Here is an 18,571-nt window from a genome sequence, read left to right on the forward strand (position 1 = left end):
ATATCTAAATATTCCTATGGTTTTTACTGCTTTAAATGGGTCCTTGATTACTTTGAATTCTTTGAAAGCAAAGCTCTTCTTCAGTAACTGAATAGTAGGTTCTGTTCTCAGGAACTGTGGTCACCAGAATCAGTTTATAAAATCCCCTTGATCTCCTCTCAACAAATGGCCTCCCCTTGCATCTAGTGAGGAGCACAGTATGCTACCTAGGTATCAAGAGAGAAGTTCATCTTTTCAAAATGTCTTTCAGACAGTGGATGGCATAAGTAAAAATGGAAAGGTGACCATTAAGCACTAGGAAATGAAATTTTAGGTAGGCTGGGTTAAATCCTTAAGACTAACTAAATGCATTATGTGATTCCAGAAATAACAGCTTTACTACATATTCTCATCTCCTTACCCTGCAACAGGTACTGTAAATTCTACTTCTGGTTGAACCTAAGTAATATATGCATACAGATACTTAAGATTTGTGGTCCCAGCTTTGGTGTCCTTATTGAGACATTTTTATTCAAGGATGAAAATTGGCAATCATTTAAAACCCCAAGTCAAGTGTGGTAGAGTTCAAATCCTTCTATTTAGCTACAGTGTTTTGCAAATCTAACTGGTCCACCAGCATACCCTTAACCTGAAAAAAACATATATAACATACAAACAGATTTAACGCCCTGCTGCCCAGTCCACGTTACGTGGCTTCTACTGCTAAGAGCGTTGACCACCTTGGACAAGAGAAGCCTTTACAGCTATCAACTTCATTTATGAATTATGTCTGCAGAGCTAGTCCCGGGACACAAAACCAGTGCACAGTTTGTCAGGGCTCAGCACCACTTAAAACTTAGGTTACTTCTGTGCTACTTGTGTTATGTCTGCAATTCAATGTGCCAGTCACAAATTGTTTCTTTATTGAGACAGACTTCAGGAATAAGAAGGAATAAAAACACTTATCAGCACTGGCAGTCGAATCATGTCATCAAATAGTCCTGTGTTCTCCACCTTGGTGTTCAGGTAACAAATCAAGCTCCTCATCCTGAGCCAAAAGAGAAAGTTTTCCTGTGGCCAGTCTCTGCAGTAGTTTGATATGTTTGTCTTGTTGTAAATGAGTTTAAAAACCCAAGTTTTAAAAAACGATTTACCACCTATGACACTGAATAGTCTGAAGATATGGCAGCACATTACTTGGTAGCCTACCTAAGTTTGTATTCTTTGCTTAACTCCATTAGAGGGAGATACGGTTTTGCTGTAATGAAATGGATATTGACATCCTAAATGTATGCACTAGTAGATACTACATACTGTGAAAATAAGCGATGGCTGAAGGAAAGGGAGGGTTAACTACTGCAGCTCCCATTGCTGATTTTTCCAGAGAATAAACATCAAAAGATTACATGAACATCATGACAGCAAGTTACAGCTGCTCTTCAGCAGATGCAGAATACGAGCTTCAACTGTGACATACAACTCCCCAGGTATCAAAAAAGTGAAGCAAATAAGAACTGCTATGGCATGCACACAGCACAGCCCATCTCCACCAACAAAATCTAGTTTGTTTCTTTTCCCAGCCGCACAGCAAAAGAAGAAAAACAGTTAAACAACACTGAGTAGGATTGATAAACATTCCAGAGCACCGGGAGGACTCTAAAGCTTGTTTCAGTGGGAGGAGGAGGCAGTTAATACTGAAGGCAAAAAGGACTGGTTATATACAGCCCTTGCTTCTTAAGTGTACACAAGAACTGTTAATTAAGTTTCCATTCCCTCCTCCCAATAGAAACCACAGCCCAATGTTTGCTTCAAGGCAAGCATGTTCAAAAAACCCACACAGACTTCAATGAGATGACTGATTATTGTGAAGCCCACACTTGCAAGTCTCAAAAGGCCATGAGACACACAAGGTCAGCAGCGTTTGACAAGAAAAATGCAAGAAACTCCTTTCCAACATGTGTAAAGCTGTACACTTGTCTCTGTATATTTTCACTTCCTCTTTTTACTCACTGTTCTTAAATTTCAAGGTCTTATTTTCTACTAGTGCTTATCTACTCAAAGAAGTGCACACTGTCTGATGTTCCATTACAAAGATATAGACAACATGTGCTTCTGAAATTATTTTTTAGTATTTAAAAAAAAAACGAGATTTCAACTGAAACTCAAACTGATTATATGCTTCTCAGCTCTTTTTATTCTCAAAAATATTTGAAACGTATGAGTGTACATCAATTCATTACCAGAAGACATCACAAAAGCTAAGAATTGAGCAAGAAGAACAGAACACATTTACTCTTATGCTGTCACTATTGTGAAATGCAAACCCAATGACATTGTCACACATTTCATTTCCTTATTACATATCTCAATCAACATAAGAGGCTCACAGCTACCATTAACTGGTACTAGGTATGTTAGAGGGACGCTGTAAATTAAGGGAGCAAATGATCAGCGAATTCTTTCTAAATGAAAAAAAAAAAAAATCATGAAAAGCCCATTTGGCTGCAGGAAGCATGAAAGAGGACCATTTCACTACAGAAGGCAGCCACTACCCAAAGGCAGCTTCCACTCTTTTGTCACATGCATCACTGCCTTTTGCCACCCAGCTAATTTAGCAGTTAAGTCATTTGGGCAAGGAAAAACCATTACCACACAGGAAAGAAGAGACATGGAGTGAAGGAACCACCAAAAGGGAAGTGTGCCAGCAATATATGAAGCATCTTTAGTAATGCTTACTCATAAAAATGGGCTGGCTTTTTTTCTAAGCAGTTTTGCAATACAGTGAGAACAAACTTACAAAGAATGGCATCAGCAATTTCAACATTCCCTGGAACCAGTGGCAAGTCACATACCAGAAGATTGTGTGGCTAATTAAGACTCAGAAGGCTGGAGTCAGTATGACAGTTTCACTTCCCAAACACCTCAAAGAGCAGGAGGAAATAGAACCACAGAAACAAATAGAAGACTTTTATTTTGTGCATAATTTACACTGCACTGCAGTGCACAATCAATACCATACAATCACAGAAGCATGCCAAACCAAAGACACAAAAGACAAGGAAATACAGAACTTGGAGCAGTCAGAACTTTGCACAGACTACAGAGCACGACAGGACTTGTGTTAATCCATTCTTTAAGAGCTGAAGTCAGGCAGCAAATTCATGCATCAGAGGGGAGAAGGAAACATGGCCAAGCAATCAAAAAACGCTAATTTGGGCATCATTGTTTTGGCCTGACCTAGTATGAAAGGACAGAGTCAGGACAAAGAGCTATAGCGGAAGTTCAAATACTGACATCAGAAACTTACCAGAGCAAAGGCTCACAACTTGGTAGAAACAAAAAGAAGGAATTAACTTTAGGAAAATAGCAAAGACTGCTCTGTGAGTTTGTTACAGGCAAAAGGTAAGACAGGCCACACACGTAACTGTAGTGTTTCCCATCTTTTAGACTTGGCCTTCACACGTAATTAAATTAAGGTTTTAATCCTTAGCATGTAGAGGCTTGACTATACTATTGAGTAACAACCCTCACTGAAAGAGAGAGAGATTAAACATAATAAGATGGCACTGACAGGCTACTTGCTAAAAGCAGCAAAGACATTTCTGCTTCAGCACTGGTTTGTGATCAAGTGCTCAGACTTCAACCACTAAGAACTGGAATTATTCTGTCAACAGAACATATTTTTGGCACAAGTATATTAAGGAGCTTTTGTCTCAGTGAGATGCTCTGCATTTGTCAGCCCTAAATGAGATGACATTCACCTCTCCTAACTGCAGCAGAGTGGTGCACAAAGAACAGAAGAATCTGCCCCACTAGAAAAGGGTCATGGTTGTCCCCCCACAAAAGTCAGCCCATAATTGATACACTCTTTCTGAAAACATGTTAGCCAACTTACTGTTAACTGCAACCCATTCATTTAAATCTTCACCCTCTGGAAGCATAACAGCCATCCGGAGATTACCACTTCCAAGAGTGGCTTCGGCATGTTTTAGCAGCTCGTACTGGTGAGATCCCTCTGGAATATTCTTCTTTGGTTTGAAGGTTTTGGAAGAGCGACTACCGCTGCAAAAGGGAGAGAAAAGATTTAGAGAACTTGTGGAACAGGAAGGGAAAAAAGAAAGGAGTGGGTAAGTCATACAAGCACAGAATTAATATTAAATACTTTCCCCACTCACATATTTTTCAATATAAAAATATTTAACAAAAAATAAGACACAAAAGCAACAGGTGCTTTGGCCTGTTGTTTTGAACAATAAATGATTCTCCATTACCCTCCCTTCACAATTGTAAAGCCAGATGAACAACTGAGACTGCTCAGACATCCTTCCCTCTCTCAGCAAATTGGATCATGGGCAAGATACCAACAACATATCCTTCCCCAGAATTTGGACAGTCATGTATCAAGGACAGTCCAGCCAAACAAAAACCTTTATGACTCTGAACAGTCAGGAAGCTTGTCATGGTAATTAAAGATACTATATATGTAACAGAAAAGCAGATGCTCTTTTTCTAACATCCACCTTCATGAGACATTAAATGATATCACACCTGTGCGGGTGTAGTAAGAAGGCAGAGACAGTCTGTTCAGACCCCTGCCTTTTCTAATCAGGTATGACATGTTAAGTAGTTACTATTAATTCCTCAAAAACAAGCTGCTGTTATTTAATGACAGTATACTTTCTGCAGGCCTAGCTGATTCAAAATATTATCTTAGCTAACAACATAAAATAACTCCTACACTATCTGATATTGTTTAGGAACTTAGTTTTTAAGATACAGTTGCTTAAAAATAGGTCAACACTTAAGCCGAAGACTGATACAATTTCACATTTTCCACAAACTTTCCACCTCATTTTACCCTGGCTTCACAGCATACAGACCCTTCAGTCTACCAGTTAGGCAATATGGATGAGAATTCTGACAACTTTCATATAAGCATTTTCTTACTTATTATTTTGTTGGGAAAACATGGACTGACTTATAAATGTATAGGCTTTTTTTCTATTCCAAATGATGGCTGTGAGCCTGAATGGCACATTAACCCCTAACGTGTCAGAGACATGATGCATAAAATCAAATATTTGCAGAAAACTGTCAAATAAGCCGGTATTTGTGAATAGTTTAATGTATGAGATGAGAAAAAATTTGTCAGAAAACGAAAACTTTGAATTCCAATACAAGAAAGTATAAAGATGTGAAACCCAGAGAGACGGTTTTTAATTAAAAATATTATCTAGTTCTCATTTCTTCATATAAAATACACTGCCAAATTTTCACCATCTCTCTATAGGATCAAACAGAAACTTCTGTCAGTGAGGCATAAGGGTTCTCTCCAGCTCACTAAATATTTAAACTGCATGTTTAAACAGGCAAGGGTTATATAGCTTATCTCTGAGGCAATGCAAGAGTAGCTACACTGTCACACAGAGACACTCTAAGAAACACCACATCACACTTGAGTCAACGACAGAAAATTAACACAAAAGGTCACTCATTTCAAATGATCCCAGACACCAACAGAGGCACAATGTGCACCAAAGAATAAAAATTGTTCTTTCCAAAACATATAAGGACAGGTGACAGAGAATGATTTCCCAAACATGTGCCAAAACTGAGTTCATAGAGTCTCAGTTTAGACCTGAGCGAGAGCAATGGCAGAGGAAAACATGAAAGTGGAGATAAATAATGAGTTATCTAAAATATTTTGAGTAGGTAACATCATATTTGCAAGGTGTACCTTTGGGCATTAAACAATACTGGGTATTGAATTTGGATGATTAGAGATTTACACAGTCCCAGTCCTACTCTGACTCTCCCTTTCTACAAAGGAGCACCAGCATTCTCCCCCTCCTGTAGGCCTCTGCATTAATCCTGTTTCCAGCCCTCACAAAGAAGCAGCAGGCTGGACTAACAGGGATCGTGGGATGGTATAGTTGAAGAGGGCACGTATGTTCACACAGACACCAGCACAATACTAATGCAGCTGGCTACTAAATGCAATGAAGAGCTAAAAGTATGCAAAGGAAACTTATTGCTCTGTTACAGGACACTTCTAACATGCACCCCAAGATTTGTATTTCACCCTAAGCAAGTATACCAGATTCAAATCTTAAAATAATTGCCTCCCAGTGGGAACAAGCAGCTTTTGTGGCTCAGGGAGTTGCCTTCACCTCCCAGCCCTGCAGTCACCTGCATTTGTTGCCAGGCCAGGTTCAAACCAACTCTGGATTAAAAAAAAAAGCAACTGGAAAAAACTCACCAAACAAAACCCTACATCTTTCAACTTTTTATTTAGGAGACTCAAGTTTTTCTCTTCAGGAGCATATCCACTTTACAGCCATCATAGCAACACAGCTTAAAACATCTGGCAGTCACTTGGGTGTATGGCTACATGGACGTGGCTGATGCAAGGTAATAGTCATAACAACTGAAGAACAAGAGAGACTAGTATTGCTATCTTTCCACATGGGCCGGTCTAAGGAGAAGAAAAAGGGCACATGGTACACAAGCACCACACCTGCTCACAAGATTTTGTTCGTACTCCATCATTACTAGACGATGAAGAAAATCAATACTTTCAGGAAAAGCAAACTGAAGGACCACACAGACTCCCACCACTCAGGCCATTCGTTCATCATAAATAAAGAAAATGAGAGATTCCTCGCCCTTCTACTTATACCTCAGTTCCTAAAATATAAGTCTTCCTTTCACTATGTTTCAAACCTAACGTATATCAGCTTCTCTTTGCAATGCTATCATTTTCATATAATAAAACCTTCACTGCTGTAACTGGTCTGGTGCAAGTGCCCGAGGCAAAAATCTACTATTTTACTGCTGGGTGCATGGAGCTCCCCAAGTGTGATCAGAAAAGTTCTGTAGAGACACTTACCAAGAGGATTCACATCACAAAGGGCAGCACCTCACAGATTCACCAGAAAAATCTTGGTTCAGGGGGAGCTGGCATAGTAACTGGAGAAACGTTATGAAATGTCTAAACCAAGAAACTGTTTGGATTTAAGCAAAAAGAGTAGGGCAACAGAAGGGACAAGGTTTCAAGAACACAGCACACGGAAAGCACAGTACAAGCATTCCCTAAATAAAATTGTTCATTTTGAGAAAACTCTGGGTAGATATTCACACTGTATCCACTTCAGAGCATGACCTTGCAAAACAACAAACTCATTGCAGATCTGTTAAATACCCAGCAGAGATTTTCTCTGGTCAAGGAAGCAGAGAATGCACAATATATGGGGAAGTCATTACATAACATTTAAACCCCGCTAGTCCCTTCCCAGAACTAGGGTTTTTTTCCCTCATAATCTGGCAAAATATACTATGATTTGGTCTCATCAACTACTCTAAATAAGCCATTCCATATTTGCCTCACTCTCTGATCACTACTTCTCCAATGCAGCACAGCTATCCTAAGACAGCAGGAAATGGTCTCATACGAAAGGCAGGCAAGCATCCAAAAGGAAAAGTCATTAGGATAAATGCAGGCTGATAGTCACCACGTGCTATGGAAATATCTCCAACTTGGCAATAAATTATCAGAATTCCATGCATTTATGCAGTTCACCATATGGGAAGACAGTTAACTGCATGTACAGTCATACACTCCTTGATACAAACAAAAGTTCAGGGACTTGACAACCTCATAGAGTTTCTCTAAGCCAAAGTCCTTTTAGGACACATTTGCACTTAGAAAGTCTGGTTGTAAACGTTCCTGTAAACATTATTTCAAGTATTTTATTTGTTCAGAAGCTCTCCTATTACTTAACCAAAAACCATCCTCATTTCTGTATTCCTTAGCACCGTCAGTTAATTACCCCTTCAAATGGTTCTCTTACTAAGTAATCCTGCTTCCTCCCTAAGCCCTGACCACAGCAGCATCTTATTCCTGATATCCTACATTATGATTCCCAACACTGATCTGAATGAATCCTAAAGAAAAAAAAACCAACCTTTTTTTTCCCCCTATTATGTCAATCTATTGCATGTGAGAGATTTAGAAAGTCTTCTTGTTCCAGGTCTATTTTCTCAACTCCTTGAGCATTCAGTGAAAAAAGTAACTTTAAAGAGTTCTGTCTCATGGACACCAACAATAGATGTCTTGATTAAATATGATATTCTATTTTCGTCTACATCCCACAATAGAATTAGCTCTGTGAACCATTTCTCCTGAGATTTTGAATTGCTCCAAGGTAGTAGGCGGCACCTGCCTTTCCCTGTTAAAAGTCTCCAAACTTTAGAAACTACTTCCGTTTCAAACTATCACACTGACGCAGAAGTAAAACAGGACAGGTAAATCCTCAGAAATGCCACACTGCAGATATCATTTTCCTTGGACATATAAAGTTCATGAAATGGGGAACAAGTCATCCCAACTATATGTCACAGCCAATTTCTAGTCTTCCAAGAAAAAAATAACTTCTCAAAAGGCAATTCTAAGGAGGTTTCTTTCCCTTCACTCTCACATCTAACATTTCTGGCAAATTATACCCTTCTATTTTTGTAGGTAAGTACAGCTACAGCAGCACCAGATGCAGTTCGACATAACACTAAATCAGGGAACACATTTAAAGCCATTGACTCAGTGAGAGGGGACACGTCTGGAAGCCTGGCTAGGAAACCACACCTCCGAGCCACAGGCAGCGCTTCCCACCCTCAGAAGCCCACACACCGCTTGGCCTCACAAAGACGTCACAACTTGCTTGTAAGCAAGAACACAACATTTTCTCCAAAGTTGTAATTTTATCTAGTTATCTGCTGACAGAGAGAGTTTTAATGATGGAGATTCTGCAGGCTAATCTGTCTTGGGTTAGCAAGATGATGTTTCTAGAAGAAAAGAAAAATTTTCAGGCACCCTGCTTACAGCACACTTACCAAGCTGCCTCAACAGCCCACTGCAGCTTCCAGCACCACACTGGCAGATCAATCAAAGCAGCTAAATACCCAGCCTAAGCTCTTGATACACTTCTTGTTAACTGCAGGAAAAGAGCCACTCAAACCTTCGCCCTCCTAAGAGAAGCACTTTGGTTGGCCTGGCTTAGACCTCCCTGCAACCAACTATTTGTGCACTGGAGTTTTCAACAGAGCTTTTTAATTAATTCTATCAAGTCTGCTGCATATCCAGTGAAATTCAAATTAAGCCACAGAAGTTTAGCCTCCTTATGTCTAAAGACTTCACTGCTTGATCTTACCACTTACCACAGGACTAACCTCAAGTTCTTGACTGCTGCTGTGCCTAACACAGCGCAAACTGAAAAGCAAAAAATCTTGCCCTGAATCTAGCACGCTTCACAATCAAACACATGGATGAAGACTGAAGTCCAAACCCTGCCTCTACCCAGGCTGCCAACCTATGCAGTTTGCAACAGCACAGCCTAATCCACTGAAATACTAACAGTACTCCAATCTTCCTCAAATTCCTCTTCAGTGAACAAAACTAGACCAAGCTATCCCATAATTCACTAACCATTCATTACAGAATCTTATACTAACACAGTGAAGCATGTGATTACTGTGCAACTGGCAATATGGAAGAAGGGAAGGGGAGACATCACCCTGGAGAAGACCTGAGAATCTGAAAACCCTTTTTTCTCCTTGCACATCATTTGCACATCTAACATGTGCAAACTGACATGTTTTACAAGACATTAGGATTTTATTTTACATTCAGCTTCCAGGAAAGCACAGAGAGCACTGTTTCAGGCTACCTGTAGGCTCAAATGCTGCCAATATCATAAATCATTTCATCAAGTCTGGCTGGGGAGGTTGAACTAGATGATCTGTCAAAGTCCCTTCCAGCCCTTGAGATTCTGTGAGGCTTCATCAGTGGACTGTTTTATCAAACACTGGAAAGGACAGAAACTTTCCTTGAATAAAAATAAGTAGAAAATGCTGAAGTGGCACCATTTTCAGGATACACCTGCCACCTATATCCTTCTAATTAGTATATAACGCTGAGGCCATGGGATACAATATTTCTGTTTCTTGGGGGAATATGCAAATAACTAACCTTTGCAAGCATAACTGTACCACTCTGTGTCTCCCAAAAGTGTTCATCACCACAGTCCAACTGACATAAGCCCTTCAAAGTGCTAAAGAAATTCTGAAAAATCTGAACTCAAGACAGTACACAGAACACGTACCTGGTGCATGGAAACTTCTATTTCAGCTCCTGCTTTTTCATCTTCAAAGGCTGCTGCATGCAATAATTAATCCTCACAAAGTATCTTTGAAGTAGGCAACACTAGTATCTTGTCAGACACAGGGAAACTGAGGCAATGAGTCATTGCCAAAACAAGTCCCCAAGTTTTACTTCTGTATCTCCTTGCCTCCTTTCTCCTACTGCATCTCTTAAACACTGATACACAGAAACACTAAGGCAAGAGCCAAATTCCAGGAAAGCAAACATTTCAAGCCTTCAAACAATAATATGGGGCTTTGAATAACATCCTGCTAAGAACAGAAACAGAGCATGTTCATGTAGTTTCTAACAGCCAATATGTCAACACAGCAATTAAAATATAAGCTCAAGCTACTTTTTGGAAATCAAATCAATAGTTGCAGCATTCAAACACATTTTCCCCATGACAATCTCAGCATCAGGACAGCAGACAAAAATCAAGTTGTACACGTTCAAAATCTGCAATGAAAGACATAACTTTGGCATTTCTGTTTATAAAACTGAGTAGTCACAACATTGCTGTTGTGAAAGATGATGTGCAAGCCAGGCATTACTTTCTTTAGCTCTTACAACAGCAAAAAGTCAATTATTTTCCATTCAAATTCACATTAATTAAAATAAGCCTCTCTCTAATCAATCCAATATAAAAATTCAAGAAGCAAGCCTTATGTTCCTTGGACATAACACCATGCAGCAGGCCTAAGGACAAATAAAGAAACCATCACCTTCAGATAGAAAAATGTCCATGTAAATTATTCAATGCATTATTCTGAGCACTAATAAAAGCAACCTGTTTCTAAAGAGTGCTCCCATCTAAGAAAAATAACTTTTACAAACATTAAGCTGTAAAAAGTATAATTCTCTTTATGTGGAAGAAATATAGGCTCTGTCAAGATCACTAAGCAAATCAAAGCAGCCCATCTGGGGAAGAGTTAAGAGCTGCCAACTCATTACACAACATAGTTGCTCTCTCAAAAGGTAAGGCAGTGCTTAGAAAGCAATTCCAGGCCCCGGCTTTTTGTTTTGCTTAGTTTCTTGTTTGTTCTTTTAAGGAAGAATCAGCTGCACTGATTAAAAAATTGCCAGAGACACACAGTCATTCCTATAGAAACACAATACATATTGTTTTCACACTCTCTTGTAGGAAACACCAACTGAAAATAAATGATAATGAAATAAATGAAAATAAATTATAAATGGCATACAGATGCCAGTGTAACTACTTTGAAATATTTAAAAACCCTAAATTGTCTGCTATACCTAGAGTGAGCCACTGGAACTAGAAAAATACAAGTTAAAAATGGGGGAACGGAAGACTGCCTAAGAAATTATTCTTCCTCAAGCTAACACTGCACTTGGTAACCAAGAAGCCTCTACTTCATAAGGAATTTCTTTGTGCAACTAACTCACCTATTGCTGGTCCAAGCCGTAGCCAGTTACCAAGGCTACAAAAGGCGGGTGACATGCTTTGTAAAGCAAGGAGTCAGAGCCAAGTTCCTTCTCTCCAGATTTCAGCATGCTCCTCCTGCAGCACTGCTATTAGTAAAGCTGTGTGGAGCATCTTCAGGAAGTACTCAATTCTGCCAAAGTAACAGTTAAGCTTCCAGACACTTCTGCGCAAAGCTAACTCTGTCATACTCCCCCAGCATCTCCTGCTCGCTCCAGAACAGGATTGCTTCCTATACTGAGCTGTCCTGCCAGATGCCTGACTTCCTGTTGCAAGAAAGGGAGCTCTCCTTTTGCCACTCATGGGGAGAGCCTTGGCCAGGTGCCCAGCAGTGGGTCAGACATTGCGGCTGCAGGTCTTTGCTGGGCCCAGGGCATTTTGAGGGCAGGCTTTGCTGAGCACATGAAGCTGCCCTATGGCAGCCACTTCCTCCTCTGCAGTGGGGTTCCCTCCCCCCCCTAAAAGCTCCAGGTCCTCAAGCTCAGCAGTTTAACAATAAATTAATGTATTAAAATACATAATAAATCTCAAGGTAACAGATACAAAACAACTTTCTACAAAGGACAGAGAGTCCTTCCAGAAGAGAAAGGAAGGAAAAAACTTAGTTTCAAATACCACTTTTAAATATTGAACACCACACTTAGGAAAAAAGCCACCAGCACACAGGAATAAAAGTTTCATCATGTGGAAAAAAAGAAGTATCACAGATCAGGGGAATGTAAAACAATGTCCTTGGCTTGCAGCACATGGAATTGGCAATGACGGCAATACAACACAAGGTATTCCTAAAATAAGAGCTCCTTCAGTTTCTGGACATAGGATAAACACAAATCCAGATAAAACCCCAAATCCTACTTATTTCTTTTCAGCGAAATACCGTTATCCATCCTTCCTCATCCCACACTTTTTCTTTGCTACAACATGCAGTCCAATTTTCTTTTGGCTTTTGTCATGGTTCAAGCTGAGCTGGCAACAAAGCACCATGCAGCCACTCACTCACTCCCCTTCCCCACATCTCTTTATAGGATCGGGAGGAAAATTGGAAAAGAAAATCAAAATTTGTGGGTTAAGAACAAGTATAATAACTAAACTAAAATATAACAACAGTAAGCAGAATAAAATATAATAATAGTAATTAAGAGAAAGAAAACCCAAGAAAAAAAGACAAGTGATGCACAATGCAGTTGCTAATCACCTGCTGACCAATGGCTGAGCAGTAACCTGCTCCTCCCAGCCACCTCCCCTCAAGTTTATATACTGGGCATGATATCCTATGGTATGGAATAGCCCTTTGGCTAGTTTGGGTCTGCTGTCGTGGCCATGTTCCCTCCCAGCTTCTTGTGCACAAACTGGCTTCCCCTCACATCTCAATCCCTCCCAGTCCACTGGTGAGAAGCTGAAATGGCCTTGATGCTAGCAAGCATTGCTCAGCAACAACCAAAACATCCCTGTGTTATCAACATTCTCTTCAACTACTAGGAAGAAAATTAACTCTATCCCAGTCAGGATGAGCACAGCTTTTCAACACTAATATGTCTCTCAAGGGGTATAGTGACCACTATTATTACAGCTTATCTGAGACAGTGCCTCCTTCTACGAAAGTTCTGACAGTGAAATAAGTATTTTTACAAGACACTTAATTCTCTACCCGTCAAGACAGGGACTAAAATCTGGCTGCCACTTTCCAGAAAAACAGCTGTTCCACATAGGATGGTATGAGAGGAGACAGATAAAGAAGTTGTCATCTAATCAACAGCTCTTAAAAAATACTGGTATCATTATACACAGGACTCTACATGTTAAAAGAGCAGAAGTTCATCAGATGATTCACAGACACTAAGGAGAAAGTTATTTAAGGTAGCCTTAAGGAATGGTTTTGCTTTTGCTTGTCCCAACCATCACCACCCAGTGTTGAGAGCTGTCATAACATGTCCACATTTTTAAAGTACTTTTTTTTCTTCTATACATGCACATTTTGGATTCTTATGAAAAAGCAAATGTGGGATTCATCCAGCCTAAGTCTGATGCTCTTACATGCACCAGAACACAGCTGGAGATGAACTTTTGCTGGCTGAGCTATGACATGGGGACAAGTGACTGGCCCTTGAAAAGAGGAGATTTAACTTCTCCCTCTGGCTTACCCTGCAGCAGTAGTACACCTGGTGCCAAATCCACTAACATGTTAGGTGGCCACAGCTGGTTTTCTAGCTCAGCCAAGCACCTAGGCTTCTCCTTTGCTCTCTGCCTCTGTTTTTCTGTTTGCAAGCTCAGAACGTGCCTGTCAACAAGGAGGAGGTGTTATGCTACAGAGCTGCAGTCTACTACAACCCCACCCCTGTGGGTGGCAATGGTGTTCCTGCTGTTTACCCAGTTGGATGCAACCCTTCTCCCAAGTAATCACAACTTTGAATGCAAGGAACAAGCAAGCGTCCAGAACACCATCTTGTAACCAGGAAATCATCACTGCTTTGCTATGCTCACACACTGAATAAATTTCCTTGTTTCACTTACACCACGTTCATTTAAAACACTTCCATCTCCTGGAAAATCTTCAAAAACAAACAAAGCAAGTCACAGTTGTCCTCACTGGATACTGCCAGAGCACCGTCTGTGCACTCAAAAACACAACTATCAAAGCAGATGACACTTACAGAAGTGACTCAACTCCTCAAATACTGTCCTCTACAGGACTAACAGCAGAGCTAGGCGATGCAAGGAGAGTGACTGACCGGAGACACAGAAAGAAGTATACAAGAGTATTTGGAGAGAAACATCAAAGAAAAAAAAACACGTATAGCCATTCAGGCAAGCAAGCCCTGCTGACTTGCAGAGACATGCAGACAGCAGAGGAACTGGAATATGTCTGAGGTATAAAATCTGCAGCCTCACAAAAGGCTCGCTCTGAACATTTAATGAATGTCACCGCACTGCTGCTCCAAGTTCTTCCAGACTTTTTCAAGATCTTTAAGACCACTGAACACCACCTGAAACAAGTTTTCACTGCAATTTGCAAGAAAGAGGTTTTTAGCAGGGACCCAAGTATTTCCACTTGTTCTCCTCTGACATCCATCTGAAATCCTGTGCCATGAGAGGAATCCAGACTACCCAGAAAGCTTGGCTGCGTGCTCCCAACTATCCACTGACTGCTTTGAAGCAAACACAATGCTGTTTTCACTCAGAGAATTTCTGTCTTATTACAAATTTTTAAGAAAGCTGAGGGCTGGCTTGGCTGTTTTGTTGGGTTCTTTCAGTCAAATCCAGGTTCCTCAACTATTTCAATACCAATATTGACTAGTTACACGTATCACAGAACTGTAGGGCATAATCAAAACCAGATTTACTTCTGCAGAGTCTAACCCCCTAATACCCATGTAATACTATTTTTAAAAAGTAGCCTACTAGCAGCTCTGAAAAAGGTAAACAAAAAGCATTCCTTCCTCTCCAACTGCTTTGTTTTTCCCTACAGACCACTGAGACAGAGTTCAGGATCTTTACCATTTCAGTCACTAATTAAGGTCTCTGCAAACTATATAGTGCTATTTCCTCATTAATCTTCCCTTCTTTTCTCAGGAAACCCTTCTGTCCACTAGCATTAGCTCACTTAAAAGGGAGGGCACAGCATGAATTCAAACAGAAGTTAGAATTTGACCCAGTTATGCCTCAAAGTTTAGTTTCCACGAAGATTCAAAGCTCAGTTTACTGCATGAATGTACTTAAATCATCTCATAGACATAACTACACCTCTACTACTCTTTCTCATACATAAAACTTGGCACTAAAAAGCCACTTGAACACTTATTTCTACTGTACATAAGCATATGGCACATTTTCCTTTGGGGAAAAAAAGAGGGCTCAAGCTGTAAATAGTGGACTACTGAAAGAGACTGAAAGGTTACTGAAAAGGATGACATGGGTACTCTACAGAAAGGAGAGTACCCATGCTGCAAGTGAACTCAGGCCACAGAAAATGCAGTTCTGCCCCATGGCAAGCAAATTCAGAATGAACAATGTCAAGTGTCTGTGCTGTTTGTTAACAAAAGTATATCTACATGCTCCATACCCCTCAAAACCTGCAGAAAGACTCAAGCCTGTGGCCTGTGCAGTACAAATCATCTCAGATGGTCTCCCATTAATTTATTGCATGCTTAATGAAGACACAGACCCAAGAGCAAATGCAGGAAGAAGGTTTGCGTATTTCTGAGAAATTCTTAAAACCTATCCCTCAGATGTTTCCAATAAAATGTTATGTCCTAAAGGAAAACAATTACACAGAGGGAAAATGCTTGGTAACACATGTGGGAGTGTGGATGACACAGCACATGTTATGCAGACATAGAGAAACATGAAAAGCAGTATTAAGACAAATGTCACACAGAACCGAAGGGAAGAGTTTTTGGTTGGTTTTTTTTCCTTTTAAGAGGGAAGCAATAACATGCAAGTCATGGCCAGTCAGTCAAAGTGAACACCAGGAAAAGACAGAAACACATCAACTACAGAATAGGAGCACCTACAGATGATCAGAAATTAAAACAAGGAAGTACCATTACATATGCAACTAAGCAAGTTCTTTAAAAAAAGAGGGAAATACATAAAGCTACAAGGTTGGGTTATTTCTTTCAGTAACATAGCTGATTGTGTTTAAAGAAAAGATACTGGAAATGTTAACAAAGCAAGAAGGTTTCCTAAACTACTTAAGTAGACATGAAGGAGATGAAGATCTTTCAGCAAGTAACTGCAAAGACCATAAAGTGGTCTAGAGAACCTTGCACACTGCCAGTCCCACATGGCATCATCTGCCTCGTGAAGTAGGAGGAAGGGAGAGCCTGTCAAATACATTAACAGTATTGCCTACCTATGATTTCTTTACTGTAGTGCTTTTTTGCTTTGATAAAACAAGGACAAAACTGTCCCATAAAAAAAGTACGTGCTACTTTCAATAGAAAACTGTTCCTCCCTCTACAGAGATTTCCTTACATTCAGCTAAACTCTCTTTATGTCTTCATATTACTAATGCCATCTGCATCCTAAACTGTATCTGCTGGGAATGGCCACATCTTTTAAATACATTTAAGAAAGCAGGAAGTAGAGGTTTTCAGAAAGCATGCTACAAGCCGTTGAGGATGATAAATTACACCAATAAAAGCTTGGCTCTAATATCAAATTAGATCCTTACTTCTACACCAAATATAGTGCTTGCTGAACATGCCTCAGAACATGGATGAGTTCCCAAAGTCCTCATCGGTTCTTTTAAAAACCAATGCTTTATGAATGACTAAAGCAAAGCTAGTCATGGAACCAAAGTAATCACAGCAGGGCATTTGGGAATGAAGAAAAAAAACCCCACACTAATTAATCAGTTTAAGACAGTCTTCAATCTTTTAAAATACACTGAAAAGAATAATCTGTTATTGTGTTTAGGAAAAAGGTAAAGAGAAAAAAGAAGTTTAACTAGATTTTAATGGGAGAGGGGTCACTTGACTGTAGCAAATGAGACATGCTTGGCAACTTAGCCACAGAAAACCTCAGAGCGTGTATGTCATATCACACTTACACTTTGATGAACAGGTAAAACAGGGTCTGAAGTCAGGAAATAACAAAACAATGGTTAAAGGCAAGAAATAACACAGAGCACCAACAGGAAGAAGAAATGGACAGGAGGCATTAATGAATAATCTAACAGTTTTCCAAAAATACACTACATTACCTCATCACCAAGTATTTCTTACACATCTCCCATATTTAATACAATCTTGTATGCCCTCTGTGTAATTTGCTTTTATCTTGCAAAGTATCAGATCAGGGAAGTAAACGTATCTCAAGCATCTGAGCAGGAACAAGAGCTCCTACATACACAGAAAAATATTTATTTTGAAATTATTTAAGCCTGTACATTTGACAGAGAGTCCACAGTCAGTTTTCCTGTTCTACATTTAAATCTACAGTTTATTTAAACTACTAATTTAGTTAACAGTTTTACAGTTAATTTAAATATACACATTTTTCCTCTTTTCTACTTACAATGTTGCAAGAAATTTTAAGATGAGCTATCAACCACAGATAAGTAGGACATAAGAGACACTCGATTTTTTCTTTTTAGAAGTTACACTTCAACATTAGATTTAAAAAAACACGATATTTTGTTAACACAAAGTATGACAAGTAAAAGACAAAGTAATGCCATTTTGATTCCTGGATCTCGAACACTCAGCATGTCCCTAAAACAGTTAGTCTGCTTAAGCAAAACTGGCACTGTACTACTGAAGTTGGTAAAAATGATTAAAATACCAGCTAGCAAAACAATGTATGGCTTATTTTTTAAAAGTTAACATAAAAAAAACCCACTCAACCGTTACTTGGATTTATATTATTTCTATATCAAAAAAAGAGATGTCTCAATTTTTAGCAAAAGAGGAATTTACCAAAGCTTACTTAACCTCATTAATTCTCTTTGTCAAAGAAAGGAATTAAGACTTGTCATAAAGACAACAAATCCAGGTATTATGAGTTCTTATTTGCAAGACGTTGTTCTTCCCTGAGAAAGGGATTAAGATTCTGCATGTCAGCAGTGCATATATCTCTAGGACAAACAATTAACTCTGAAGGTAAGCTACCAAATTTCAAGATGAAATGCAACAATTGACAATCAAAAAAGCCTATGTGGAAAACCAGCAAATTTCAAATAAAACTGAAGTGAAATATGGGCAGGATCACAGTTGGTATATAAGAATAACAAAAAGAATGGATTCCTGACAAAGAACAGATGTGAACTGTAGAAGGAAAAGAGAAGTGAACAAGTTAGAAATGCCTTCACAAAAACACCACAAGGAAAGTTAAGACAAGAAGCTAAGATCATGGTTGGATTTCAAGGTGAATGGGAAAAGATAGAACAAAAGAAGAAAGTCCATTCACATTTGCAAGTTATATGAGAGAGGATGAAGTCAATATTTTGAAGG

General features: G+C 39.4%; 1 protein-coding gene across 1 annotated transcript in view; it reads right to left on the bottom strand.

Moving 5' to 3' along the window:
• The window catches only part of MOB1B (MOB kinase activator 1B), a 42,020-nt gene that overhangs the window by 15,742 nt on the left and 7,707 nt on the right, over positions 1 to 18,571 (bottom strand). The window contains exon 2 of the mRNA XM_061992888.1: positions 3,875 to 4,041. Within this exon, the coding sequence (XP_061848872.1) occupies positions 3,875 to 4,041 (167 nt within the window). The remainder of the gene's footprint in view (positions 1 to 3,874; positions 4,042 to 18,571) is intronic.

The sequence above is a fragment of the Colius striatus genome, chromosome 3, assembly GCF_028858725.1.
Source record: "Colius striatus isolate bColStr4 chromosome 3, bColStr4.1.hap1, whole genome shotgun sequence".
Taxonomy (NCBI): Eukaryota; Metazoa; Chordata; class Aves; order Coliiformes; family Coliidae; genus Colius; species Colius striatus.